This window comes from Callionymus lyra, chromosome 14 (assembly GCF_982586985.1).
Source record: "Callionymus lyra chromosome 14, fCalLyr1.hap1.1, whole genome shotgun sequence".
NCBI classification, from domain to species: Eukaryota; Metazoa; Chordata; class Actinopteri; order Syngnathiformes; family Callionymidae; genus Callionymus; species Callionymus lyra.
Window position 1 is genome coordinate 8,593,119 of NC_141831.1, and position 27,947 is coordinate 8,621,065.

At 34.6% G+C, this 27,947-nt stretch overlaps 1 protein-coding gene across 1 annotated transcript; it reads left to right on the forward strand.

Annotated features, from left to right (window-relative positions):
- The first annotated feature begins 1,295 nt into the window (after nt 1-1,295).
- pitpnab (phosphatidylinositol transfer protein, alpha b) lies at nt 1,296-27,935 on the forward strand. The gene is made up of 12 exons (XM_087807364.1): nt 1,296-1,481; nt 9,797-9,827; nt 17,125-17,270; nt 17,333-17,424; nt 19,579-19,586; nt 19,658-19,732; nt 20,603-20,686; nt 20,769-20,846; nt 21,340-21,450; nt 22,717-22,839; nt 22,927-23,009; nt 24,434-27,935. Exons 1-11 carry the CDS (start codon nt 1,465-1,467, stop codon nt 22,972-22,974), a joined length of 813 nt encoding a protein of 270 aa, XP_087663490.1. The 5' UTR covers nt 1,296-1,464; the 3' UTR covers nt 22,975-23,009; nt 24,434-27,935.
- Nucleotides 27,936-27,947: the final 12 nt, after the last annotated feature.

Genomic DNA, 27,947 nt, shown 5'->3' on the forward strand with positions numbered 1-27,947 from the left:
ATAGAATAATACTTTTTATTTATCACTAGATGGCGGTATAATCATTGTAATCTTTAGCCTTTTTTTTCACCCCCCAGTAATATTAATGTTTATTTTACATTTTCTTGTCGATCAAAATGGTGCCTGAACTTGACAGGAGATGTCTTGCGTTACATAATTGTCAAGCATCACTCACTTCCGGTTGCGTCATGACGCAGCCACTTCCTCTTCGTCATCACAGGAAAATCTCGTGACAATGAAGGTTATTTTTAAGGCTAAAATGATGATATTTTCAGAGGATATTTAAATGATAACGATCATATTTTTTTAGCTGGTAAAAACATTTAAAGTGGCACGTGTGTGGAACGACGGTGTTTCCTCCGTGAACTAAACGGATGCCCACGCACTACGTCATGATGACGCCGACCAATGACGTATCTTAAAGCGTCGTCTTATAAGCAAATCTATTTTTAATTTCTGTTTCGGATTTGCGTCACAGTGACGTGTTTTTAAGGGCATTGTATAACAACAACAAAAAGATAGTATTCTGTTTTTATTCCCGGCATTGGTGACGTCACATACATTTATATATATATTTTAAATTTCTACAGTATTTGATTTTCTAAAATGTTGGGGATTTAAATAGAGATTTATTTGAAGTACATTGTTTCTGAATTACGTCACAGTGCCGTAGTTACAGATCCGCATTGTATATTTAAAAAAGAAAAACCGTTATTATTATATTTTTATTTCCGAGTACGTGTGACGTCACTTACATGTATTCTTTATTTACTTTTTACAATATTATTTTTTTTTTTCTGATATTTAAGGGATTAAAATCCAGATCTATTTTTAAATTAATTCGTCTCGACGTAACGTCACAATGACGTAGATAAAGCCGGGGACGAGCATTGTTTGAGATAAAACCAAATTCTGTTTCCGGTATTTGTGACGTTGAATTATATTTTCTTTCTTAATTTCTTTTTTTTAATTTATAATTGTTTTTATGGTATTTTGTGCATTTATTTGAAGTAAGTGGTCTCCGCCTTACGTCACAGTGACGCGTTCAAAGCCGAGGAAGCGAATTGTATAACATTAATTCAGTTTTTATTATTATTATTATTACGTGTGACATCACTTAAATATATATTATATTATACAATTTTTATTTCTAATATTTTGTGTTATAATTAATTTTAAATGGAGGTTAATTTTGAAGTCTCTTCTCATTGGTCGAGAGCCCGTCAGCAGCTCGTCGTCAGGCCCTCTCTCGTCCACGATCAGGAAGTGAAGGATAGAACGGTGGAGGTAGAATGACATAGAGAGGAAGAGGTGGGAGATAACAACGCGAGCGGAGGAGAAAAAAAAAAGAAGAGGATCGACCCCGTTTTGAAGACCTCGAATTGTGCCACTTCTTCTTCCCCCCCCCCCCTCAATTTGGGATCCACCGCGACACCCCCCCCTTCCTCCTCCCCCGGAAAAAAAATGCTCATAAAGGAATTGTAAGTATTTATTTTTTGACATTGTAATGACAAGGGTGAACATGTTCATCTCCATCATCGTGCAGGAAAATAACTCAAAAACGGACGCATATTTTAAGCGCTCCCTGTGTAACGATTGTCCTTCGCGTGCATATATATATATATATATTTATTTAAAGCTCCTTTTCCCAGAGACTTTTCCCCAGATTAGCGTTTCGTGTGGAGAAAAAAAAACCGACGGCCGTGTAAGAGGAGATGTGTCGCTGCAGGGGGAGGGATGGCTGGTCCATCCTGGTGGAGGCTGTGTGGCCATGTTATTGATGCGCGCTGAAGGTGAAACCACTGATGGAAGCCTCTAAAGTCCTCGAGGGGGGGGTGGATGGAGGGAGGGATGAGGGGTGAAAGAATGGAGGGGTAGTAGGGATTGACAGGTGGGTGCAGATGTGTGATTTTTTTTGACGCACTGGTCTTGACAGCTGGACGTTGGGATGGTGTGAAGCAGATGTTTTATTAGAAGGGAGGAGAGAGGAAGTGACGGAGGGCCTAGTATCGGATCGGATGGAAGGGCAAAGGGCTATCGATGACTGGAGCGACTTCTGTGGGATGTTTTTTAGTGGGTTTTTGGTTCATTTTCAGAGGGATTTAAGGTTTTAAACTGAACGTTAGTGCAGCCTAGGAGCCACATGCGTCCCCTTGATTGTATTGATGGGGCCCCTGTGAGGTCAAAGTGCCGGTAGAAACTAAACTTTCTATGTTGTGTTCATTTCTATTTGACAATAGGTCTGTAAATAGCACTATTGGGTATTGATTTAGGATTTCTGTCTTTCGCTATTGTCATTTCTGTGAGTATTTATTGCCCCTTTAATACTTTATTTATTGAGTATTAATGTGAAAACCCATACTCTCCTGACTCGCATGTTGTAAATGTTGAAGTATTTATCGCCAATATGCAGTAAGTTCCTCATCATGACCATGTTTTGAACTCATTACTTTATGAAGTTGCTCTGAAATCTGGGCGAATGAGAGGTTACGTGAGTATTTATTGCCCCTTTAATACTTTATTTATTATTATTAATATGAAAACCCATGCTCTCCTGACTCGCATGTTTCTAATGTTGAAGTCTTCCTCTCCAATATGCAGTAAGTCCCTCATCATGACCATGTTTATTATAACTTATAACTTATTATTAAGTAAATGAGATGAGTGAAATGAGTGCACGAATGCTCCTATCCAGGTGCAAAACAAATAGACTCAGGGACTCATTCATCCCTCGGGCTATTAAATTGTACAATTCTGAGTTCGGGGGCAGGAGTGGAGTGAGAGTATCTGGATGTTCTGTTCCATGTTAGTCTTTGTATCCTTTGTCTTTGTTGTTTTTCTTTGACCTATGTTCTTTATCTTTAGACTTAGATTGTGTCATCTTGTTCTTTCTCTTTATGTTCTTCTTCTTATTTTATTTTTATTTATTACTTTGTATTGTTTATGAAAAATTGCTGGCTATTGGTAAAAAACAATAAATAACAATAAAGTTTTACCTTACCTTACCTTACCTTATTTATTGCCCCTTTAATACTTTATTTATTGAGCATTAATATGAAAACCCATGCTCTCCTGACTCGCATGTTTCTAATGTTGAAGTCTTCCTCTCCAATATGCAGTAAGTCCCTCATCATGACCATGTTTATTATAACTTATAACTTATTATGAAGTTGCTCTGAAATCTGGGCGAACGAGAGGTTACGAGAGCGGAGTCCGTAATGACGTGATAATGGCTTCACTCCTCCTCCAGCCAGCTGTAGTCACGCCCGCTTTGTTTTGTACAACGAGTCCCTTGGATGTGGAGACTTCCGGGATTGATAACGTGTAGTGGCAAACCTCCATGCTTAACCAATCACAGCACAGGGGGCGTGGTTCTGGTCAACAAGATTGCATCTCCAGGAAAAACAAATATGTACGAAAGAAGTCCAAGATCAATTTAAGAAACACCTAATGCAATTAGTTTTCCTTAAAAAAAAATATATATATATTTGATTATTTTGGAAGCCACGAGATCCCGGCATGACTGAGGACGAGAGGATACAGTCACTCCAGCAGCTTCCAACGCTGATATTCGGACATATTTTGGTTTGAAAACAAATGAAAGCAGTTATGACTTCGTCAAGAGTCATGTGGTCTGTAAATATTACAACACCAGAGTCAAGTACTCGACAATACTGCAAATATCTCCTTGTTACTACAGTATCATAAGATATCGCAATACAGTATATCATATCTTTGCCCCTCTATCGTGATACATATTGTATCGCCAGATTCTTGTCAATTCCCCCCCCGTACTTTTCAACCATTATGACCATACGGTCAGTCCACAGGTAAACACCGACAACCCTAAATTTGGGGTTAGACTGGGGTTAGGGATTTTGTTCTGGGGTGTAATATTTTGCCCAAGGCACAAGATTTAGGGAATGACAAGACTTGGCACAACATCAATTTGGAATTATGTCGATTAAGGTGGAAGTATGTCGACAGTGTCTTTTTTTTCTTGACAAAGAACGAGTTAATCTGGAACAGTTTAGCGCCCCCTCATGTGCTGTGTCTCAAATCGCATACTTCTCTTAGTGCACTGGAGGTTAGTATGCACCAGGATAGTGTACGTACTAACTAGTACCACACATTCTCCACAGATAGTATGTCTCAAATCAAACTCTGCTGCTACACACTAACAGGAAATGACGCGACAGCTTCTTCTTCTACTACTATTTAAGGATGATTTCAACCAGCTGTACGAACACTATCGCCACCTGCTGGCAGCACGTTTGGTTTGGATCAAGAAATATGAGAAACAAAATATTTTCGTGAGATATTTAGCACCGAAGATGTGACATACTCTTGCTGGCTGAAATGAATATGCATATATATATATATCTTAGAAGTTCGTCTCAATTCTTAGTATGTGAAATGTAGTGCTCCATACACACTTAATTGTCACTAAAACATGGATCGATGTACACTTTCTACCCTAAACGGCTCCATCTTAGCGACATTGTAAACGGAAGTTACGTCATGTATATACTGACATAACTTCCGTTTACAATGTCGCTAAAATGGAGCCATTTAGGGTAGAAAGTGTACATCGATCCATACTTAGTTTTGTGGGTGTTTTAGTGACAATTAAGTGTGTATGGAGCACTACATTTCACATACTAAAAATTGAGACGCACTTCCAAGACATACAGTCTTATGCACTAAAAATACTAAGTTTAAGTACGCAAGTATGCGATTTAAGACACAGCTATGGTTAAAGTTCAGCAGCCTGAACCTTGGTTAATCGGACGCAGTCCGTATTCCAGCCCTCCTCCGGGAACGGACTGTAAGTAAGTAAGTAAGTAATTTTTATTTGTATAGCGCTTTTCCAGACCAGGGTCAAAAAGCGCTTAAACAATCAAAACAATATTCAATAAAGTATATACTTTAAAGGTCAAGATAAAACTGATAACACAACAGGAGTTCCAGAAAATCAAGGAAAAGCCTGAACAAATAAAAACGTCTTAAGATGTTTCTTAAAGGAGTCAGTAGACTCCAACTACTGTCAATCAGGAGCATACTTAAGATCCCATTAGTGTTTATTCTATCAATAAAAAGGTGAAAGCACGACCCCAGTCTTAAAGATGGCATTTAGAGATACTCAAGAAATCAAATATTTCAAGTCGTTTTTAAGGCCAAATGTATAATAAATTAAAGTGTTTCCTCAGTTCTGGTGATAAAACTCATTCATAATATTCATCAGCGTATCCTCCGTGAACGGCACGACATATTTAATCAATAAATTGTCCGGCGCAGAAGCTCTGAATCAGATTGATGCCCGACTGAAAAGATCGCCTGTGATTACCGAGAGCTCCGGGGCCTCCGCGGTCGTCCTGGAAATTAATTAAATGAGCCCTGATGAAAAACCGAACGAAAAGGCCGTTTATCCTCCCGTCAACACAAGGCTGCTGCACACACATACCATCAGGCGAGTCCATTGATCCAGCAGGTATTCTTGTGCCACTGACCTTTAAAGCTGACCTACATCACTAAACTGAGGGATGAAAAAGCAGGTGTAAAGCTGTCAGGACCCGTTTCTTAGAGCGTCAATAGAAACACGCGTGTTTTTGACGTTGTGTTTTAAAGGTTATTTCGACGTGTAAACCAACACATTCGGGGACAAAGCGAGCTTTGGACGACGTTTCTCTGGCGAGCGCGTCTGGGATTATGTGAAATTGGGAATTTGTCAACACGATCCACAAAGCGGTCGTTCTCGCGTCCATTTCTGCGCGATGACATTCACCAGGGTGAGCCGGCAGAAGCTGCCGCCTCCATCTGTGTGACATTACTGAGCTCAGGAGAGTGTGTGTGTGTGTGTGTGTGTGTGTGTGTGTGTGTGCGCACAAGGGACTTCATTACGTTCTGAGTATGTCGGAGGTATTTTTTGAGAAGTTTTCTCAGGAAGTGTGTCCAACAAATCACTAATATGATGACTTATTTATTCACAATCGTGACGTGTATCGGCGAAGATCTGTTGATACGTTTCATGATACACAGGGTCAACAATACCATATATATCTTAATACTGTAGGAACGAATATGTTTGTAGTATTGTCGAGTACTTGACTCTGGTTGTTTCAGAATTTACAGACCACATGACTCTGCTTTCATTTGTTTTCAAACCAAAATATGTCCAAATGTCAGCTTAAAAAGCTGCTGGAATCCACTGTATCCTCTCGTCCTCAGTCACCATATAATAACTATGGTAGCGAATTAAATATGATTTGAAAGCAACGTGTAAAATGTATTTATTTTAGTCGCTATAGTGCTGTCAAATATTGATACAGTAGCGTGAAAATATATATTGTGATACATCGCCGTATCAATAATTTCGAACAACCCTACAATATAGGGTGAATGATACAATATATATAGTGATACTTTAGTAACAAGTATATATATTTGTAGTATTGTCGTGTACTTGACTCTGGTGTAGCAGAATTTACAGACCACATGACTCTTGTATAATTCGTAACTGCATTTATTTGTTTTGAAACAAAAATATGTCCAAACATCAGCTTTAAAAGCTGCTGGAGTCACTGTATCCTCTCGTCCTCAGTCTTTGCCGGAATCTTCTGGGATTTATTTGTTTATTAAGCTGTGGAAGATGTAATAACTGCTGCCAGGAGATTAATTGCGACACAAAAATAAACAAATGCAGTGAATATTTGCATGTTATTGTCAATCATTTTTTTTAAATTATTTTAAAAACACTTTAAAAACAACCATTAAAAAATGATGACAAAAATAAAATGGTTTTTTTTAAATCAAAAATGTATTATATGTGCTTGTGTTGTAAAAAAGGAAATAGCAATATTTAAGTGTATGGATATTTTCTTTCACCTCAAAAGACAAGTAGTGTATCCTCTCATCCTCAGTCATCACCGGGATCTCTTGTTTCTCATTTTGAAGACCGCCACCTAGCGGCCGGAAGTTTAATTCCACAATACAACAATAATAAAAATACAGTAATTTTTATTTTTAAAACAATGCATTGAAGTATTAACCATAATAAATGACTATGATAAATAATAAAATATGATTTGAAAGACATAAGGAAATATATACAGTGCTGTTAAATATTGATACAGTATCGTAGAAAAGAAGTTGCGATAATTTAGTGTATCAATATTTTCTTTCATCTCAAAAGACAACTAGTGTATCCTCTCGTCCTCAGTCATCGCCGGGATCTCTTGCTTCTCGTTTTGACGACCGCAACCTAGGGGCCGGAAGTTTAATTTCACAACACAACAATAAAAAAAACTGTAATTTTTATTTTTAAAACAGCGCATTGAAATATAAACCATAATGAATAACCATCATAAATATGATTTGAAAGACGTAAGAAAATCTATACAGTGCTGTTAAATATTGATACAGTATCGTAGAAAATAAGAAATAGCGATAATCAAGTGTATCGATATTTTCTTTCATCTCAAAAGACAATTAGTGTATCCTCTCGTCCTCAGTCATCGCCGGGATCTCTTGTTCTGTTCAGTTGCGGAAGACGTAATGACTGCTGCCATTTAGAGGCCACAAGTTTAATTTCAACACAACAATAGAAAAAATAAAATACAGTATTTTTTTTTTAAGCAACGCATTGAAATATTTACCATAAAACAACTATGATAAATAATAAAATATGATTTGAAAGACATAAGAAAATCTATACAGTGCTGTTAAATATTGATACAGTATCCTAGAAAATAAGAAATAGCGATAATCAAGTGTATCGATATTTTCTTTCATCTCAAAAGACAATTAGTGTATCCTCTCGTCCTCAGTCATCGCCTGGATCTCTTGTTTTGACGTAGTGACTGCTGCCATCTAGAGGCCAGAAGTTTAATTTCAACACAACAATAGAACAAAATACAGAATATATTTTTTTAAACAATGCATTGAAATATTTACCATAAAATAACTATGATAAATAATAAAATATGATTTAAAAGACGTAAGAAAATCACACTGTTCATCCAATATATGTATCCATGAAAACTTTTGATGGTTTATTCGATAAAATCAATGAACGTCGGTTCATTATTTCTCAACTTCCACAGCAGAAAAGTCATCCTTCAGGAGACGATGCAGTTGTTTTGAGATAATACATGTGCATAAATCTCTCCGACGGAGACGGAGGGATGCTAAAGCCTACATCTTAAGGTTCTCATTTATGTTGGTTACTCCCTGCAGAGGCAGCCGGTGCCAGGATGATTAAAGAAAGATATTCCTCTGAAGCGAAACCACATGTCCTTGCAGCGACAGTTTTGGAGAAAAAGATGATGAATCATTTCTATTGAAAGAGAAAACACTACGGATTTTCCTAGTGGCTATTTTTTCAAATGCATTTCACAATACATGGTGCAAATAGTGACGCATATGTCGTAACGGAATCTTGATGGTTGAGAAACCAACTTTGGGCAAAAGTACAAGTACATAATATAGAGGAAAAGTACATAATATAGTCGAAAAGTGCATTATATAGTGGAATCCATTTTAAAATGGCTAGAATCTGTGTTGTACTCTTAGATTATACTCAGAACTGGGAGGTGACTCATGGTATTACTTCATTTTAGACATAGTGATGTTGTCATTCCATGAGATAATAATAAGTTACATTTACTCTATAATATAAAAGTTATACAAAATGTATAAAACAAATGTATAGCAAAATATCTGATTCGGGAAATTGTCGATATTAAATTATATATTATTTATATAGGGCTTCCATTTAATTGAAAAAAATATGAAAATATATACTGAATTCATTGTACAGGATAATGTTTTAGTGATTATTTTTAATGTACGTAAAAAAAACTGCAGACAATTGAACGATTTGTACTTTCAGTTGTCAAAGAATAATATTTAAATAATCTTTTCCCTTAATCAGATGTTTTTTCCTCCATTGTTCAGAGAAGATTTTTCCTTCTTTGATAAGACACAAGTCAGGATGAACTGTATGACAAACAAAAGATTTTAGAAAATGTACTACTGAGAAAAACAACAAAATGGTTTCTATTGTCAAATCCCTCCAACTGTGGGGGTTACCATAGGTTTAATTGTTGTCAATAATTTGCCCAAAATTCTTTTATCTATAACTTTCAAATATTGTTTAAATTGTTTTTCTTTTTTTTCTTTTATCTGCATATTATGGGTTGAAATTAGATTTTATTTTTGTTGTTGTGTCACTGCAGTTCATACAAAACTCTGCAGCGAGAATTCCGAGATGCTCTAGTAGAAGAACTCACATTACCCCGATACTTAAAACTCTTCACTGGCTGTCAGTTTCTTTCAGGATCCATTATGTTTGGCCTTTTAGAGTTTTTAAATTTGTATGCATTTGTTAGTAAGTAAGTAAATAATTTGTATTTATATAGCACTTTTCCAGACCAGGGTCACAAATGTCTTAAACAATCAAAACAATGTTCAATAAAGTATATACTTTAAAGGTCAAGATAACACTAACTGTCTATTGTTTTTGATTGTTCAAGCGCTTTGTGACCCTGGTCTAGAAAGATCTTTACAAATAACTATTACTTACTTACTGTACAATTTAGGTAATTTCTTTCCAACTGTTTTTTTTTGTGTGTGTATAAATCTGTTCCATTTTGACTAAATATATACAATTTAATGTGGTTAGAATCTCATAATAACGTCACAATACATCACCTCATTGGCTCGTTCGAAACCCTGTCTTGTGTCATCAGATTGTTAATAATTTGTATTATAACGTGCGTTTTTCTCTCTTTTTCAGTCGAGTGATTCTTCCCATCTCGGTGGAAGAGGTAAGTCCTTCCGATCATCTTCGTCTGAAAGTGAAAAATCTCGTCGTAAATAGACGTAGACAGAGTAGAAAACGGCTTCTACTGTTATTCTCCGGCAACGTTCCGAAGCCACGCCGTCAGCAGCACTCGTCCTTCCATGCCCTCCTTTTGTCCCTCGTTCCTCTTTCATCCTCACGTCCAGAGTTGTTTGCTCCTCTATTCAGGCCGGCATCGTTAATGAGTTACCTGAGACTACTTCCGTGACTTCATGCGACCGCCCCCCCCCCTCGCCGCCGCCATCACTTGTATACATATGCATGTTGTTACCTGTCGGGTTGTGGTTGACTGTGCCTCGCATTCCAGGCAAATGAGAGATTGTTTTTGAATAAATTCCACTAAAACCTGTAATTATCCCTAATTCTAACCACCTCTGTCCCAATAGCCTCTAGATATATTAAAGCTTACTTACATCTTTTATCCTGGATGATGTGCAAGCGCTGACTCGACTCAAACTTTTTTGTTTCTGCAGCTTCTGGTTGAGTAAAAGTACTTTAAAATGATATATTTGTTAAATTCCGGCTCCCTGACTGTGTCACAGAAATGCAACTTGATCCATAATTAGTTTAAGAACATTAAAAAGTTTGTTGCTGCTTTCGCTGAGAGGGAGTGAGACGATGAGAATGCGGATGTTTGAGAGAATTTATCGAGTTAAAAGGTGGTTTTTAATTTAGTTAAAAGGCACAAGTTGGCACTGTCGTTTAGTGGCAGGAGTTAATGTAATTATTTTAGTTTGAGAAATATCCTCAGAGTGGAGGTTCTTGATTAAAAAAAAATGCTTCTTTCCTTTTTGAACTGCTATTTTTTAGCGTTTCGGAACCGAATGAATCAGATGAAAACATAAAAAGACTCTTTTCAATTTGTAACCTGCACTCTATAAATAGTAAAACAGTGTTTTAATTTATGTTTAAGATGTTATTTCTTCATGTTTCATGTACATAAGCAACTTCTTAATCGGTGGAATCCACCAATAATAATGTAAATAAAAAAAAGATTCTGATTCTGATCTAATTCTTGACAAATTGTTCAACCAATGACACGGCTCCTCTTTTGTCAGAACCTTTTCTGATTGGTCAGGCCTTCTCTGTCCCTCCCCTTTACTGCAAAAGACCTTTAACACATAGTAGGATTATTTAAAATAAATATATATATATTATTCCCACAGATAATGTAACAAAATTACAAACATGGATAAATAGAACCTGAGGTAAACAGATTTTGAAACCTATTTTAAAACTGGTTTTACATATAAACAAACAAAAACATAAATCATATTATACAAACGCAGTGAGTATTTGTATGTTATTGTCAATAAAAAATGTGAATTATTTTATACACACTTTACAAACAACCATAAACAACCATGACATAAATAAAATGTGCTTTTTTTTAAGCAAAAATAAATAATATGTGCTTTCGTTGTGAAAAAAGAAAAAAATATTTAAGTTTATCGATACTTCCTTTCACCTGGAAATACAATAAGTGTGTCCTCTTGCCCTCAGTCATCGCCGGGATCTCTTGTTTTGTTCACCTGCGGAAGACGTAATGACCGCTGCCATCTAGAGGCCAGAAGATTAATTGCAACACAAAAATGAACAAACACAGTGAATGTTTGCATGCCATTGTCAATAAAAAAAAAAATGTAATACACACTTTACAAGCAACCATAAAAAACTTTGAAAAAATATAAAAAAAAAACATTTTTAAAAGCAAAAATAAATTATACTCGCTTGTGTTGTGAAAACAGTAAATAGTAATATTTAAGCATATCGATATTTTCTTTCACCTCAAAAGACAATTGTTGTCAAGTGTATCCTCTCATCCTCAGTCATCGCTGGGATCTCTTATTTCTTCAGCTGCGGAAGATGTAATGACTGCTGCCATCTAGAGGCCAGAAGATAATTACAACACAAAAATAAACAAACACAGTGAATATTTGCATGTCATTTCCAATTAAAAAAAAAAAAAATTATACACACTTTACAAGCATCCATAAAAAACTATGAAAAAAAAAAAAAAAACATTTTTAAAAGCAAAAATAAATTATACTCGCTTGTGTTGTGAAAAAGGAAAATAGCAATATTTAAGCATATCGATATTTTCTTTCACCTCAGAAGACAGTTCGCCGGGATCTCTTGTTTCTTCAGCTGCAGAGGAAACGAAAAATATCCAGTGAGTCAATAAAGAAAAAGAGGAAGTGTTAGTGAAAAAGAGGATGTCAAGGTCACCCTGACAGTTGACTTGACACAGGAATTTTCTTTTGTTAGTCTTGTCTCTGAGGTGATAAAAACATGTTTAAATTAAACATTTTACGATATATAATCATTTATTCCCACCCTTGGTTTGACCTACTGCCCCCACAATTATACTGGCTAAATTCTACTTGAGATAAATGGCAGCTTTTATTGTGAAGGTCTTCAGTCATTTCAAACTAATAGGATCCCGATGACGAGTAAAGTGTATCTAAACAAGTTGACTGTGTAAAGTCACTCAAGGGGAAACTAAACGTATTAACTAGTCTCATATTCTGCTGATGAAAAGACAAAAGCGTTGATTTACTTTACTCTTGTCTGTGGTTTGTGAAAGCTTCTGCCACACGATCGCTGTGGTCTGTCACTCCTCATCGTGTCCGTAACGATGAGGCCGAGACGTTGCAGCAGCTCGAGCCTCTCCAGATTAGATCGTCCTAAACATTCTGGAGAAAAAAAAACTCCAAAAAAACAGCTGTTTGACGTGTCCTTAAAAAACTTCCCTCTGATATTATGAAGTCCAGTGAATTAAGGATTAATGGTGTTGCTGGAAAATACTTCACGAGTGGTTAAGTTTGATGGATATAAAATCATTGAGTGATAATCAGGCCTCTGTTCCTCTGGTTTATTGGTTTCCCCTATTATGCTTTAAATAAGGTGATAGAAAGTTCACTACGAACTGCAGTTTTATTTCACAAAACTTCCCTCGATTGTGGCTCGAGAAGTGAATGTTTCAACGTTTGGATGGCAGAGAATTATTTGTAGATAGTTTGAAATGATAAGTAAGTAAGTAATTTATATTTATATAGCGCTTGTCCAGACCAGGGTCACAAAGCGCTTAAACAATCAAAACAATACTCAAAAAATATATATACTTTAAAGCTCAAGATAACACAGACAACAACACAGGAGTTCCAATACAGGCTACCAATAATTAAACCAGGACTATGAATTATTATTATTACCTGATTTCCCCCTACTGGCAGAGCTGCGTAATTGCAGTGATTAAGTGATTAGTTGTGAAAACTGAAGCGCCTCGCAGCCTCACTCTGCACTAGGGCTCTGTTTTTGTCAATAATCTGGGGATACGTTAAGTGTCGTGACGGGGCGACGATAATATACTGTAGTAACGAGTATATATTCGTAGTATTATCGAGTACTTGACTCGGGTGTTGTAGAATTTACAGACCACATGACTCTTCAATTCAATTTATTGAAGTCGAAGTCGTAACTGCTTTCACTTGTTTTCAAACCAAAATATGTCCAAACATCAGCGTTAAAAGTCACTGTATCCTCTCGTCCTCAGTCATCTCCGTAGTTTGATGTTTGATGGCCCAAAAGATAGTTGAAAAGAATCTATTCAGTGCTATTGATTATCAACACAATATTTTAAGCTGTATTGATTTTTTTGTTTTCTAAAAATAAAATAAAAATTAATTTCAGTATAGTTCTTTGATGGTTTACTTTTTTTTGTTTGTTCTTATATTAGTGTTGTAATTAAACTTCCGAGCCACTAGATGGCAGCCATTTGCCACAGCTAAAGGAACACTGAAATGACGAAGTCGTAACTGCTTTCATTAGTTTTCAAACCAAAATATGTCCAAACATACAATCCACTGTATCCTCTCGTCCTCAGTCATCGGTGGCATCTCACATGATTTTATTGTTACTTTAGCTAGCGACGGCGTAATGAACTGCTGCCATCTAGTGGCCGTTGGCTTCATAGCAACATAAAAATGAACAAACGCGTGGATATTTGCATGTTAATTGTTAATAAAAAACAAATCATAATCGAATTATTTTATTTTAAAAACACGTTATTGAAATGTAAACCATAAAAAGGCATGAGAAAAAATAATATCTGATTTGAAAGTGAAAATAATAAAATGTAATCGATACAGTGAATAATGATACGGTATTGTGAGAATAAATATTGCGGAATTTAATAACACAATTGGGTCACTGACCCACTGAAAAAAGCAGGTTGTTGGTCAGGCTCAGACAAAGTTGTGTAGTAATAAACACTAATAAAGTAATAGCTAGAGAGTGTTGTAAAAGAGTCGTGAAAATGTTACTTTGTGCAGCTTTAAATGGGTTTAAATGTCTTTAATCCTGCTTGTTTAACAGCTTCTCAGATTTGGAATTTCTACATTTCTTTTTTTTTACAAAAACCCTGAACAGCATGACTTACGAAGTTAAATTAAAAAACCTCTCTTTCACCTTCACCTCCTCACCCCGTCAACCATCTCCATCCAACCACTATAAATATATGGCAGAGATAAGCTAATCTCTGAGTGTTAGTACTTCAACATTCCTGTCACACGGTGTGTTGTTGTGAAATGTGTGCTGCAGCTCGAGGTTACACAATGGATTAGAGGTGATTAAGAAGAAGAAAGAAGTGATTGTGTTTTGTTCGAACGCTCACATGTCGCAGGATCAGAGAGAAAGACGGTTAATGACGACAGTATAGAAATGAAAAGCATTTTTGTGAATGAGTGCAAACGTTTTCTGTTACAGTGGAAAGTCATTGAAAGTGTCTTGGAATGGTTACGTTTTAATATGAAAGCTTTTATGTTATAAAGGTCAATTATTTTGCAGAAAATGGACTTTGTTTAGAAAGAAACTGGATGGATGTTGGTTTTACTGTATCTGTGTGTGTTTTGTACTTTGAAATATGTTCTCATAATGTACAAACAATCCTTTATTTTCATTATTTTATTAATTTCTGATACATTGTTTTGGGTTTTATGCAAAGAAAATCCAATATAAATCACTTAAAAAAATAATTTTAGTTTCAATATATTGTAGTTTAACTGTAAAGAAATGATTGAAGTATTAACATATAAAAAATAACAATTTTGTTTATAATTCCTACAGTTAAGAAAAAAATGAAAGGGAAAAATAGATGAATCGGCATTTTGAATGAATATAAATTTAAAATCTAATAAAAATTAATTGTTGTTTAATTTTAATGAAATTAATTAAATATAAATGTAAGAAATGACAGGAAAAAAATAATTTTAGTTTCAATATATTGTAGTTTAACTGTAAAGAAATGATTTAAGTATTAATGTATAAAAAAGATCAGAATATTTTTTAAACAACAATTTTGTTTATAATTCCTACAGTTAAGAAATAAAAATGAAAGGGAAAAATAGATGAATCGGCATTTTGAATGAATATAAATATAAAATCGAATAAAAATTAATTGTAGTTTAATATTCATAAAATTAATAAATAAAAATGTAAAAAATGAAAGGAAAAAACAAATAAATCTGAATTTTGAATGGTAATGAATATAAAATCCAATAAAAATGAATTGTTGTTTAATTTTTAATGAAATTAATTAAATATAAATGTAAGAAATGACAGGAAAAAAATATTTTAGTTTCAATATATTGTAGTTTAACTGTAAAGAAATTATTTAAGTATTAATGTATACAAAAGATCAGAATATTTTTTAAACAACAATTTTGTTTATAATTCCTACAGTTAAGAAAAAAATGAAAGGGAAAAATAGATGAATCGGCATTTTGAATGAATATAAATATAAAATCTAATAAAAATTAATTGTAGTTTAATATTCATAAAATTAATAAATAAATATGTAAAAAATGAAAGGAAAAAACAAATACATCTGAATTTTGAATGGTAATGAATATAAAATCCAATAAAATTAAATTGTTGTTTAATTTTAATGAAATTAATTAAATATAAATGTAAGAAATTACAGGAAAAAAATATTTTTAGTTTCAATATATTGTAGTTTAACTGTAAAGAAATGATTTAAGTATTAATGTATAAAAAAGATCAGAATATTTTTTAAACAACAATTTTGTTTATAATTCCTACAGTTAAGAAAAAAATGAAAGGGAAAAATAGATGAATCGGCATTTTGAATGAATATAAATATAAAATCGAATAAAAATTAATTGTAGTTTAATATTCATGAAATTAATTAAAATAAAAATGTAAAAAATGAAAGGAAAAAACAAATAAATCTGAATTTTGAATGGTAATCAATATAAAATCCAATAAAAATGAATTGTTGTTTAATTTTAATGAAATTAATTAAATATAAATGTAAGAAATGACAGGAAAAAAATAATTTTAGTTTCAATATATTGTAGTTTAACTGTAAAGAAATGATTTAAGTATTAATGTATACAAAAGATCAGAATATTTTTTAAACAACAATTTATAATTCCCTACAGTTAAGAAAAAAATGAAAGGGAAAAATAGATGAATTGGCATTTTGAATGAATATAAATATAAAATCTAATAAAAATTAATTGTAGTTTAATATTCATAAAATTAATAAATAAAAATGTAAAAAATGAAAGGAAAAAACAAATAAATCTGAATTTTGAATGGTAATGAATATAAAATCCAATAAAAAAAATGAATTGTTGTTTAATTTTAATGAAATTAATTAAATATAAATGTAAGAAATGACAGGAAAAAAATAATAAATGAATTGAAATTTTGAATAAATATAAATATAGAATCCAATAAAAATTAATTGTAGTTTAATTTTCATGAAATTAGTTAAATAAATATGTGAAAAAATTAAAGGAAACGTTTCACCTCTCAAAACAACAAATGTGTTTATTACTTCTAAAGAAAAGAGTAAAATTAAATAAATCAGCATTTATGAATGTATTACAAATATATATATATTTTTTATAGCACTATATTTGTAACATATTCATATTAAATGCTGATTTACTTAATTTTTCAGGTTGACAAATCAATAAAGTTTTATTTAAATGTATAATAAATTGACATATAATAGATATTGTGTAAATGTGTGAACAAATCCAAGGTAAAAAACCGAATGTATATACAGTAGAGGTGAAAATAACTAATATTCTTGTTTTAAATTGAATAAAGGCGAAGTGTAAAAGGCGTAGTTAGATACTTATCATCTTATTAAAATGTAAAATATTTGGCCTCTTGCACGATGGAGTATCATTTTGAAGTGAGACTGACTCGGCTCTCGTCTCCAACAGTACCAAGTGGGTCAGCTGTACTCGGTGGCCGAGGCCAGTAAAAATGAGACCGGCGGCGGCGAGGGCGTGGAGGTGCTAAAAAATGAACCCTACGAGAAAGAAGGCGAGAAGGGACAGTACACACACAAAATCTACCACTTGCAGAGGTGAGCCACGAAAAAAAAACACAACTTGTTTAAACTACATTTAAATTGTTGTTTTTTTGCAGTAAAGTGCCGTCGTTCGTGAGAATGTTGGCCCCGGCGTCGGCTCTCAACATCCACGAGAAAGCCTGGAACGCCTACCCTTACTGTCGCACAGGTACGACACACACCTTGTTTTTTTAGCCTTAAACATAAAAAAAAAGCCCATGAGCCTCTGGTGTCACTGGAGTGCATCGACGTTGGATTATCTCTGCTGCTCCTCCTGGTGTCCGTCGCCTTCAAGGAGCAGCTGAATAATTGACGAGAGGCTTCGATACTCTCTTCTCCGATGATACACTGACACACAAGTGCAGACGAAAGGTCAACGTAGCAACGCTAACGTTCTGTTGTGCGAGAGGCCGTTTGGGACCAAAATTTAAAGTTTTTCTATCACACCTACTATCAAACCCTCTCACACTCACTATCAAGTTGTCATGCACTTATGTATAAGATCTCTCACACTCACTATCAAATACTCATACACGTACAATCGAGTACTCATACACGTACAAGTGCTAATAAAGAGTTTGATAGTAGATGTGAGAGAATTTGACAGTAGATGTGAGAGTTTGATAGGTGTGAGAGAGTTTGATAGAAGGTGTGAGAGGGTTTGATAGTAGTTGTGAGAGTATGATAGAAGGCGTGAGAGGGTTTGATAGTAGGTGTGAGAGAGTTTGATAGAAGGCGTGAGAGGGTTTGATAGTGGATGTAAGAGTTTGATAGAAGGTGTGAGAGAGTTTGATAGTAAGTGTGAGAGAGTTTGATAGAAGGTGTGAGAGGGTTTGATAGTAAGTGTGAGAGAGTTTGATAGAAGATGTGAGAGAGTTTGATAGTGGATGTAAGAGTTTGATAGAAGGTGTGAGAGGGTTTGATAGTAAGTGTGAGAGAGTTTGATAGAAGATGTGAGAGAGTTTGATAGTGGATGTAAGAGTTTGATAGAAGGTGTGAGAGAGTTTGATAGTAAGTGTGAGAGAGTTTGATAGAAGGTGTGAGAGGGTTTGATAGTAGGTGTGAGAGAGTTTGATAGAAGGCGTGAGAGGGTTTGATAGTGGATGTAAGAGTTTGATAGAAGGTGTGAGAGAGTTTGCTAGTAGATGTGAGAGAGTTTGATAGAAGGTGTGAGAGGGTTTGATAGTAGATGTGAGAGTTTGATAGAAGGTGTGAGAGAGTTTGATAGTAAGTGTGAGAGGGTTTGATAATAAGTGTGAGAGAGTTTGATAGAAGGTGTTAGTGGGTTTGATAGTAGATGTGAGAGTTTGATAGAAGGTGTGAGAGGGTTTGATAATAAGTGTGAGAGAGTTTGATAGAAGGTGTGAGTGGGTTTGATGGTAGATGTGAGAGTTTGATAGAAGGTGTGAGTGGGTTTGATGGTAGATGTGAGAGTTTGATAGAAGGTGTGAGAGAGTTTGATAGTAAGTGTGAGAGGGTTTGATAATAAGTGTGAGAGAGTTTGATAGAAGGTGTGAGTGGGTTTGATGGTAGATGTGAGAGTTTGATAGAAGGTGTGAGAGAGTTTGATAGTAAGTGTGAGAGGGTTTGATAATAAGTGTGAGAGAGTTTGATAGAAGGTGTGAGTGGGTTTGATGGTAGATGTGAGAGTTTGATAGAAGGTGTGAGAGGGTTTGATAGAAATTGTTAAAGGGTTTGATAGTAAGCGTGAGCGAGTTTGATAGAAGGTGTCAGAGGGTTTGATAGTAGATGTGAGAGTTTGATAGTATGTGTGTGAGGGTTTGATAGTAGGTCTGAAAGGGTTTGATTGTAAGTGTGAGAGGGTTTGATAGTGGATGTAAGAGTTTGATAGAAGGTGTGAGAGAGTTTGATAGTAAGTGTGAGAGATTTTGATAGTATGTGTGTGAGGGTTTGATAGTAAGTGTGAGAGGGTTTGATAGAAGGTATGAGAGAGTTTGATAGAAGGTGTGAGAGAGTTTGATAGAAAGTGTTAAAGGGTTTGATAGTAGATGTGAGAGTTTGATAGAAGGTGTGAGAGAGTTTGATAGTATGTGTGTGAGGGTTCTATAGTAAGTGTGAGAGGGTTTGATAGTAAATGTGAGAGGGTTTGATAGTAAATGTGAGAGAGTTTGATAGTAGGTGTGAGAGAGTTTGATAGTCAGTGTGAGACGGTTTGATAGTAGGTGTGAGAGAGTTTTATAGTAGGTGTGAGAGAGTTTGATAGTAGGTGTGAGAGAAAAACTGAATCTCGTCTCAAACGTTCTCTCATATCTTTGTGTTTATCTCTTTATCTTCCATGCGTCTCCTTCATCTGCTTCCACAGTCATCACCGTAAGTAAAACCCTCCGGCGTCAAGTTGGCGATTGTTGAGTCAGGAACTGATCGACCTTTGATCTCTGCAGAACGAGTACATGAAAGACAACTTCCTGATCAAGATCGAGACGTGGCACAAACCCGACATGGGACGTCAAGACAATGTAAAAAAAAAAATCTTCTCTTGTCTTAAATGTTCTTTGATTTTCATAGAAGTATATAATAGTGTTGATGAAGCTTCATGAAGTGTCATTGTCTCCCGAGTCCACTAGATGGCGACGTCTCTGCACTATTTTCCTGTTCTAATGAAACATCACTTTCATCCTTTTTAAACTGACGGCACCACCTACTGACCTCCTAACAACATGACACTGTTTCATGAAGCTTCATCAACACATCACTAGTATATAAGTGACATTAGAATATTTAAAATAAAGTTTAAATAATTATATTCAATAATTTTAATACAGGTATTGAAGTGTTGAATAAGTTTTCATTGGATTATTGAAGTTAAACAAGTAGGTAAATGTTAAATTAGTTTTTATCGAATAATTGAATTTTCAAAATGTTATATATACAGTATATATTTTTTTTAAGACAAAATTTTTTTGTTCTGTTTTTTTCTTTTATTTTATGCATATATTTTGATAATTTAATTCCAATAATTCAGCAAAAAAAGGTCTGAATTTAATATCCTTAAATGTGTAATTAGTAGTAATTCATATATAATGTATTACATTCAATAATTAAAACAAATTCAACCTTATATTATTAAAATTGTTGAATTAAATTAGTCAAAGAAAAGAAGTATTCAATACTTCCTAAACTACAACATTTAGATAAAAACATATAAAAATGTTAATAGTTATTTCAAATAATTGAATGTTAATTGAGACAGTTTTGACACATTTATAATTATAAAAAAGATTCATATGTAACTCACGTGGTGTTTAAAAATACAACTACAACATTTGATCCTTTTTTTTGGTGTAACATATATTTAGAATTTGTTGACTTTATTCCTGACGTTCCAGGTACATGGTTTGGACGCGGAGACATGGAAGAAGGTGGACGTCGTCTATATCGATATCGCAGACAGAAGCCAAGTGGAATCAAAGGTGAAAAAAAACGTCTTATTTTGTTGTTATATCAATTTTAATGATATTATTATTATTATTATTAAATCGTTTGCTCCTGCAGGACTACAAGCCAGAGGAGGATCCCTGCAGATACAAGTCTGTGAAGACGGGACGAGGTCCTCTCGGTCCAGACTGGAAGGTGAAGTGATTAACAAAACAAACATGTGACATTAAACGACATCATTATTTTTTAAATTATGTATGAGCTCAAACAATGTTCGCACGAATCTTTGTTGCTAAGCAACCACGACGATCAGTCAAACTCTGCGACTATCCCTCCGTGAATTTATTCATTTTAAAGTAGATTTTTAAAGCATATCAATCTTACCTTTCTTTATGTAGCATTAAATATGTTTAATACATTCAATTAATTTGAATTTTTCAACATTTTTCATTCATATTTATCTTTTTTTTGGTTATCATTTAATTCTCTGTATTTCTTTAGTTTTTCAATTCAACTTTTTATTATTGTATATTGACTTTTTCTCACATTTTTATTCATATCTTGACCTGATAAATGATTTCCTTCTTTATTGTAACTGCACATAAAAGCGCTAGCAGGTTGTTGGCTTGTGTGTAAATTTAATATATATTTATTAACAACAAAACTATGTTTTTTTTATGTTTTCCAGAAGGAACTGGCCAACAACAAAGACTGCCCACACATGTGTGCCTACAAACTGGTCACTGTCAAGTTCAAGTGGTGGGGGCTGCAAAATAAAGTGGAGAACTTCATTCAAAAGGTTTGTCGTTTGTTACTTTCACCAAGAGAAAGTGTAGAAAAGCAAATTAAAAAATCAAATAAAAGGAAGATCTTGATCTTTGTTATTTTTCTTTGATCTATGTTCTTTATCTTTAGACTTAGATTGTATCATCTTGTTCTTTCTCTTATTTCTCTTTGTTATTGTTCTTATTTTATTTTGATTATTATTATTATTATTATTATTTTTATGAAAAATTGCTGTAATTGGTGTAAAGTTCTACCTAACCTAACCTAACCTATCAAGCGCTAGCCTCGCTAGCTAGCTATGTGTTAACACATGTTAGCTTAGCATAATGTCCACAAATTGTCTTGAACATTTTTTATATAATTGAAGGAAATATTAAATCAATAATTTGAGAAAACTTTGAACTGCACATGAAACTATAAATATAAATTAATATTTACGAAATAAAAAAGAGCAATAGATAACCAGAACATGTCAGCCAATCATGAAGCAGCGTCGGAACAGGAAGTGACGGACAAACCTTTGAAATTGATCCGATTGACAAAGATGTTTCTTTGAAAAAAATATATATATATATATATATAAATGTTTCATGTTTTGGTACAAACTACAAAGTGCAAGTAATTTAATAATTTGAAGTTTCAAATAAAAAATCAGTTTCTAACAGGATGTGACATCATCATGTAGGAAGTGTTTCTGCTCATGATGTTTTGTTCTTATATTAGTGCTGTATTGTGCTATTTTGATTGTGTTACATTTTTGCATTAGTCCACACACTTAACTGTACATATGTATTGTAAGGATCAATAAAGTTTTACCTTACCTTACCTTACCTTATTAAAAAAATACTCTTTTTAAAAAAAACAATAATCTATTAGCCCTGTTTATTTTTATTTTCAATAAACTACTTTGATTAGCTAGCTTGTCGACATTGTCAATGATAACAGCTTTTTGTTAAGAAAAAAAAAGGTGAAAAATACTTGAAATTACTGTCCATACATACTTTAATATGATAAACACTACAAAAATTGAACTACTATATTATAGATTAGTTAAAACTTTGCTGTTAAACAAGCTAACACAGGGAATAAGACACCAGTGGATGTTTTTAGGGGAACCGTTGCTGTAAATACTTTAAAAACCTGGATTTTTTTTACATTAGCAAGAAGTGCTACAGTATCTAAGATTAGCCCACTTCGACTCCATAGGTGGTCTGTGCTCTACTTCCTCCAATAAAAACGTGAGTTTAACGACAATTTCCAAACGCTCTCGTCTCAACAGCAAGAGAAGCGTTTGTTCACCAACTTCCACCGTCAGCTGTTCTGCTGGATCGACAAGTGGATCGAGTTGAACATGGAGGACATCCGTCGCATGGAGGAGGAGACGCGCAAGGAGCTAGACGAGGTGGAGAACGATGGACCGTCCAGCGGCGTTAGAGACTGTGGTCGTTACATGTTGTTACATGTTGTTTATGTTATGTGTGTGCGACAGATGAGAGTCAAGGATCCGGTCAAAGGGATGGTCGCTCTAGAGGACTGAGCTCGCGTCGGACCGTGAATGCTGCTGTTTATCGGGTGAGGACATTTTTATTTGTTAACATCTTCGCCAGGGGTCGGCGGTTCGATTCCCTCAGGAGCAGAATTATATACAACTTTTGGAAGCAGCCAATCCGAAAAAAAATCATACTGTTTTTATTCATTTTATTAAAAGATCCTGAAGAAAAACAACACTTTTTTATATTTTGACACAACAAAAACACCATTAAATCATACAATTAAGGTAATTAGTTGTAATTGTTATTTTGTGGTGCAGTATTTCATTTGTATGTCTTTTATTTTAGAAAACATTCCCCCATAAAAACAAATATAAGGGGGAAAAGTCCTAAAAACAAAGATCTTTAATTACTTAATTTTGATAATTCATTCAAGTCCAAGTTGAAGTTCTTTTATTGTCAAATATGCATGTATTGAGACATACAGCATAGCTTCAATTGTGGTCCTCTCTGACCCACGATGCAAAACATGAATACGTTTGACATTAAATGACATTAAATAAGACATTGCTTAACACTTACTTTTTATATATATGATCATTTGTACAGTTTGACTATGACCTTACAAGGGCCAAATTAATAAAGTCGGAGGGCCCTGTGTGTGGCCACTGGGGCTGCTTATTGCACATGAGTGTTATATACTGATAATTGTATAATTTACAACACCTAAACAGTATGGATGGATGGATGGATGGATGGATGGATGGATGGATGGATGGATGGATGGATGGATGGATGGATGGATGGATGGATGGATGGATGGATGGATGGATGGATGGATGGATGGATGGATGGATGGATGGATGGATGGATGGATGGATGGATGGATGGATGGATGGAAAAACTTAATTGATCCCTCTGGAGATCTCCTTTGGGAAATTGGCTTCCAGTTCACAGCAGACGATAGATTCATAAAGACAAGAACCAGAACAAAGTTCAAATATAAAGAACGTAGATCAAATAATATAACACAAAGAAAGAGATACAAATATTAACATAGAATACCATCATCTTTTCACTCCTGCCCCCAAACTCAGAATTATACAATCTAATAGTACGAGGAATGAATGAGTTCCTAAGTCTATTAGTGTTGCATCATGGGAGGAGCATTCAAAAGGGAAACACACCCCGAAATTCAAATGCATCCAATTTAGATGAAAATTGAAACCATTACGTACTGACAAATACTTTGTTTGTTGTCACCGTCTGTTGAGAAATGTCTGTATTTCCAGTATATACACTTGGAAAATTGAGTTATTTCTGTCCTGGCAAGATGCCGTGGAGTCTTGAGGTAGCAGTCTACAGAGTAGGGTCTTCAGGGAGCAGGTGGAGGAGGGACCTGGGAAGACGGGTCTGCAGCCTGACCCCTCTCTGCACACATATATATATATATATATATATATATATACAGTATGTATTAAACATTTGCTGGATGCTTTGTTTCAGAACGGAGTACACACCAGCTGATTCACACCCTCAAGACAACTGGAACCGGCTGCTCCAAAACCTCCGCCTCATCCCTCGCTTCCACCTTCTTCATCTGCTTTTCTTCTGGGACGTGGACCCCGTTGAGCCCGTGGTCCTCGGACCGCTCATCTTACTTTGGTTCTAGACGTCTAAGAGGCCTCCAGTAGCACCGGCTTAGATCTCGTCAGTCATCCCTCTCTCTCTCTCTCCCTCTCTCTCTCTCTCTCCTCCTCCCTCCTTTGCTCTCAATGGAACTAAACTAATTGTTGCTGGATTTTAGGATTTATTTCTATCTGAGATCTCCCGATGGTTGTAAATACACAGTATAGAGTAAACCAGGGGTAACTGTATTGAAGATATATATAAATATATATATATATGAACAGATTTTTTTAAATATTATTGTAAGATTGTGGATGTTCATTTATTTCCAGATCAAGCTGTGTCTGCTCATGTGATTCTTTTTTTAAATATTTTTATTTATTTGACCTTTTTTCCCCCCATCAGCTTTATGCAGTTTTTAGTTGTTTTTTTTAATTCGTTCAATTTCTGGATCACATGACTTTTCTCTCTCCATCCGAGGAGTTTCGACCCGTGTTCCGCTCGGCGGCTTCTAGGAGTACTTGGCTGCTTTCTGGCTTTACGTGGGATTATTGTGTGCTTTTATGTTTTTCATGTATTTATAATAGTGTTAGTGTATGTGTGTGTGTGTGTGTGTGTGTGTGTATTTGTGGCATCTGGTGGCCATTGGTTTCTTTTACACGTCTCCTTATCTTTGAGGTTTAAGTAGCGATTTTGGCCAAAAGTTTAGGACCATTACGGATTTTTTTTTTTTAATTGTTCCGAGTAAGTCTCTAGCTGTGTCTCAAATCGCATACTTGCGTACTCAAACTTAGTATTTTTAGTGCATAAGTGCGTCTCAAGTCTTAGTATGTGAAATGTAGTGCTCCATACACACTAAATTGTCACTAAAATGCCCACAAAACTGAGTATGGATCGATGGACACTTTCTACACTCAACGACTCCATCTTAGTGACGTTGAAGTTGTAAACAGAAGTTGCCTCACACATATATATATATATATATATATACATATACTTACAGGTGCATCTTCGGTGCTGATACCGGCGTAAATATTTAGTTTCTCATATTTCTTGATCCAAACCAAACGTGCTGCCAGCAGGTGGCGATAGTGTTCCTACAGCTGGTTGAAATCATCGTTAAATAGTAGTAGAAGAAGAAGCTGTCGGTCATTTCCTGTTAGTGTGTAGCAGCAGAGTTTGATTCGAGACATACTATCTGTGGAGAATGAGTTACTAGTTAGTATGTACACTATCCTGATGCATACTAACCTCCAGTGCACTAAGAGAAGTATGTGATTTGAGACACAGCATTTGTGTAGATTTGATTTACTATTCAAGGAGTTATAAAGCTAAGCTAATCACGTATGGTTTCAATTGTTGCTGCACGGTTGGATTTGTACATTCCTGACGTTAAGAAATTGTTTTTCTTTCATGACAAATATAAATAGTTAAAAACTACATTTTCAACCAGACTAGTAGCTATTTAGCATTTTTTTTCAATCCTAAAAACTATAATGGACTTATTACGTAAACAAAGTGAGTACCTGCTTTTAAAAAATGCTAGCATTAATACCTGAACTACTAGTTAAGATCAAGTTTTTTTTTTTCCGATTTAAGGCCCAAAAGCACAACTTTAGTCATAATATTCTCCACAGTCCGTCTTAGTTTTTGTCAATTGATGCATGAAGTGAATCAGTGGTCGTCTTTGCCGTTTTTACTTGAATTTTTTATGCCGAAAAACCAGCGTTATTTACCGTATATATATCGCTATAATTGTTGTGCGGCACACATGATAATTCAATTTTAAAAATGTAGTTTAGAATAGAGCAAATAAAAATAAAAAAGGTGCAACCGGTTTACAGTCCTAAACTTTTGGCCGACGACTCAAGAGGAAAAAAAGATATAAAGTCGACGCAACCGTAACGAAAACAGCCATAATGACAGTCGGCCTCTTTTTCACATCTAGCATCGTTTTTTCTTGCAAAAGCAGATTCTCCGCCGTCTCTCTCTCTCTCACCTCCAGTGGATAAACGGTCTTATCCAGCAAAGAGCAATAACTACCATGAAATGTTTTTCTTTTTGATTGTACAACCGTTTTTTTAGTGACGGTCCCCGGGGTTTCCACGTCTGTCTGGATGATTCGTGAAAAAGTGTTGTTGTTTTTTTTTCTTTTCTCGGTATATGCATGAGTGCTGTACAGTGGTGTGTCTTTAAGAAAAACTCTCACGCTCGGCTGGTGAAGAGGGAAAGATTCAGTCGGTAGTAACATCCTCTAATTTTTAATTTTTCATCCTTTTGTCCATCTGTCCCTCTTTGCCACGTCTTTTAAACAAAGGCGACGGAATATTTTCACAATATTTATCGGCGTAAAATATATAGAATTATGTTCAGAGGTTTTTTTTCTTTTCAAATATAATAATAAATGAATTAAAAGTGTTTTTCCGGATGAAAAAAGTGCTGATTTGAACATGAAATTAGTTAAAATACTCTTGTCGCCTTCAGTTAAAAGTTAAAAACACATCCTTTCATCCTTTCATCCTTTCATCCATCAAGTCCTGGAGGAGGGAAGTCGACTGGACGTTTGTGAAATTATTGTATGTATTCTCTGTAAATAACAAATGAAATAAATGTCCATGAACACACATTATATAGATGTATATATGTATAGATATATATACACATCTATATATATATATATCTCAGACAGTCTTGTTGAAAATTACGGCTCTAGTCACACCATCTCTTTTTCTTTTCCGTATTAATGTTATAAGAAACTAAATAATAATAATAGGAAAAACGATATTTTTCTCTCTGAACAGAAACAACGAATCTGCTCACGGTGTGAATGTAGATTTTAGACGAGTAGAAATACCAGATAATAAGTGATTTAAAAAAAACGATTGTAGTGATAAATTTGGGATGTGGTTTCTTGTTAAAGACCATTTAAAAAAAAAAAAAAATCTTTCACATCTTCTTCCCTTATAGGGACCACGTGTTAAGGACTTGGACAAGTGTATGAATCTATATTTTTGTTCTCAATGTTGTCGTACCTTTGTTGTCGGTCTCTCTGGAAACTCTCAAAATGGCAGCTGGCGTCATTAAAAAAAAACAAAAAAAACAATTGGCAAATAAAGAGATCAAACGATATATAAGAGACAATCTGACGGATAAATGTGTTATTAGTAAATTGCGGTTCGTGACGAAAGATGATTCCGCAAACCTTGTTTTATGAAATAGATAAATATGATTTTTGACCCCTTTCCTTGTTTACTTGTCTCTTGTTTCTTTTATTCTTCCTTTCTTTATTGTGGATTTGTGCCTTTTTGTCATCTAATCTTCCAATAAAAACACTGTAAATTGGACCAAAAGAAAAGAATAAATTGAAGCGAATAAACTATTTTGTTTTCTT

What these genes read in the sequence shown, in the direction of transcription:
- pitpnab (XM_087807364.1), top strand. An exon ending in TTCCCATCTCGGTGGAAGAG is followed by an intron (nt 9,828 to 17,124) that starts GTAAGTCCTTCC and finishes CGTCTCCAACAG; the next exon opens with TACCAAGTGGGTCAGCTGTA. An exon ending in GAAGCCAAGTGGAATCAAAG is followed by an intron (nt 20,687 to 20,768) that starts GTGAAAAAAAAC and finishes TTGCTCCTGCAG; the next exon opens with GACTACAAGCCAGAGGAGGA.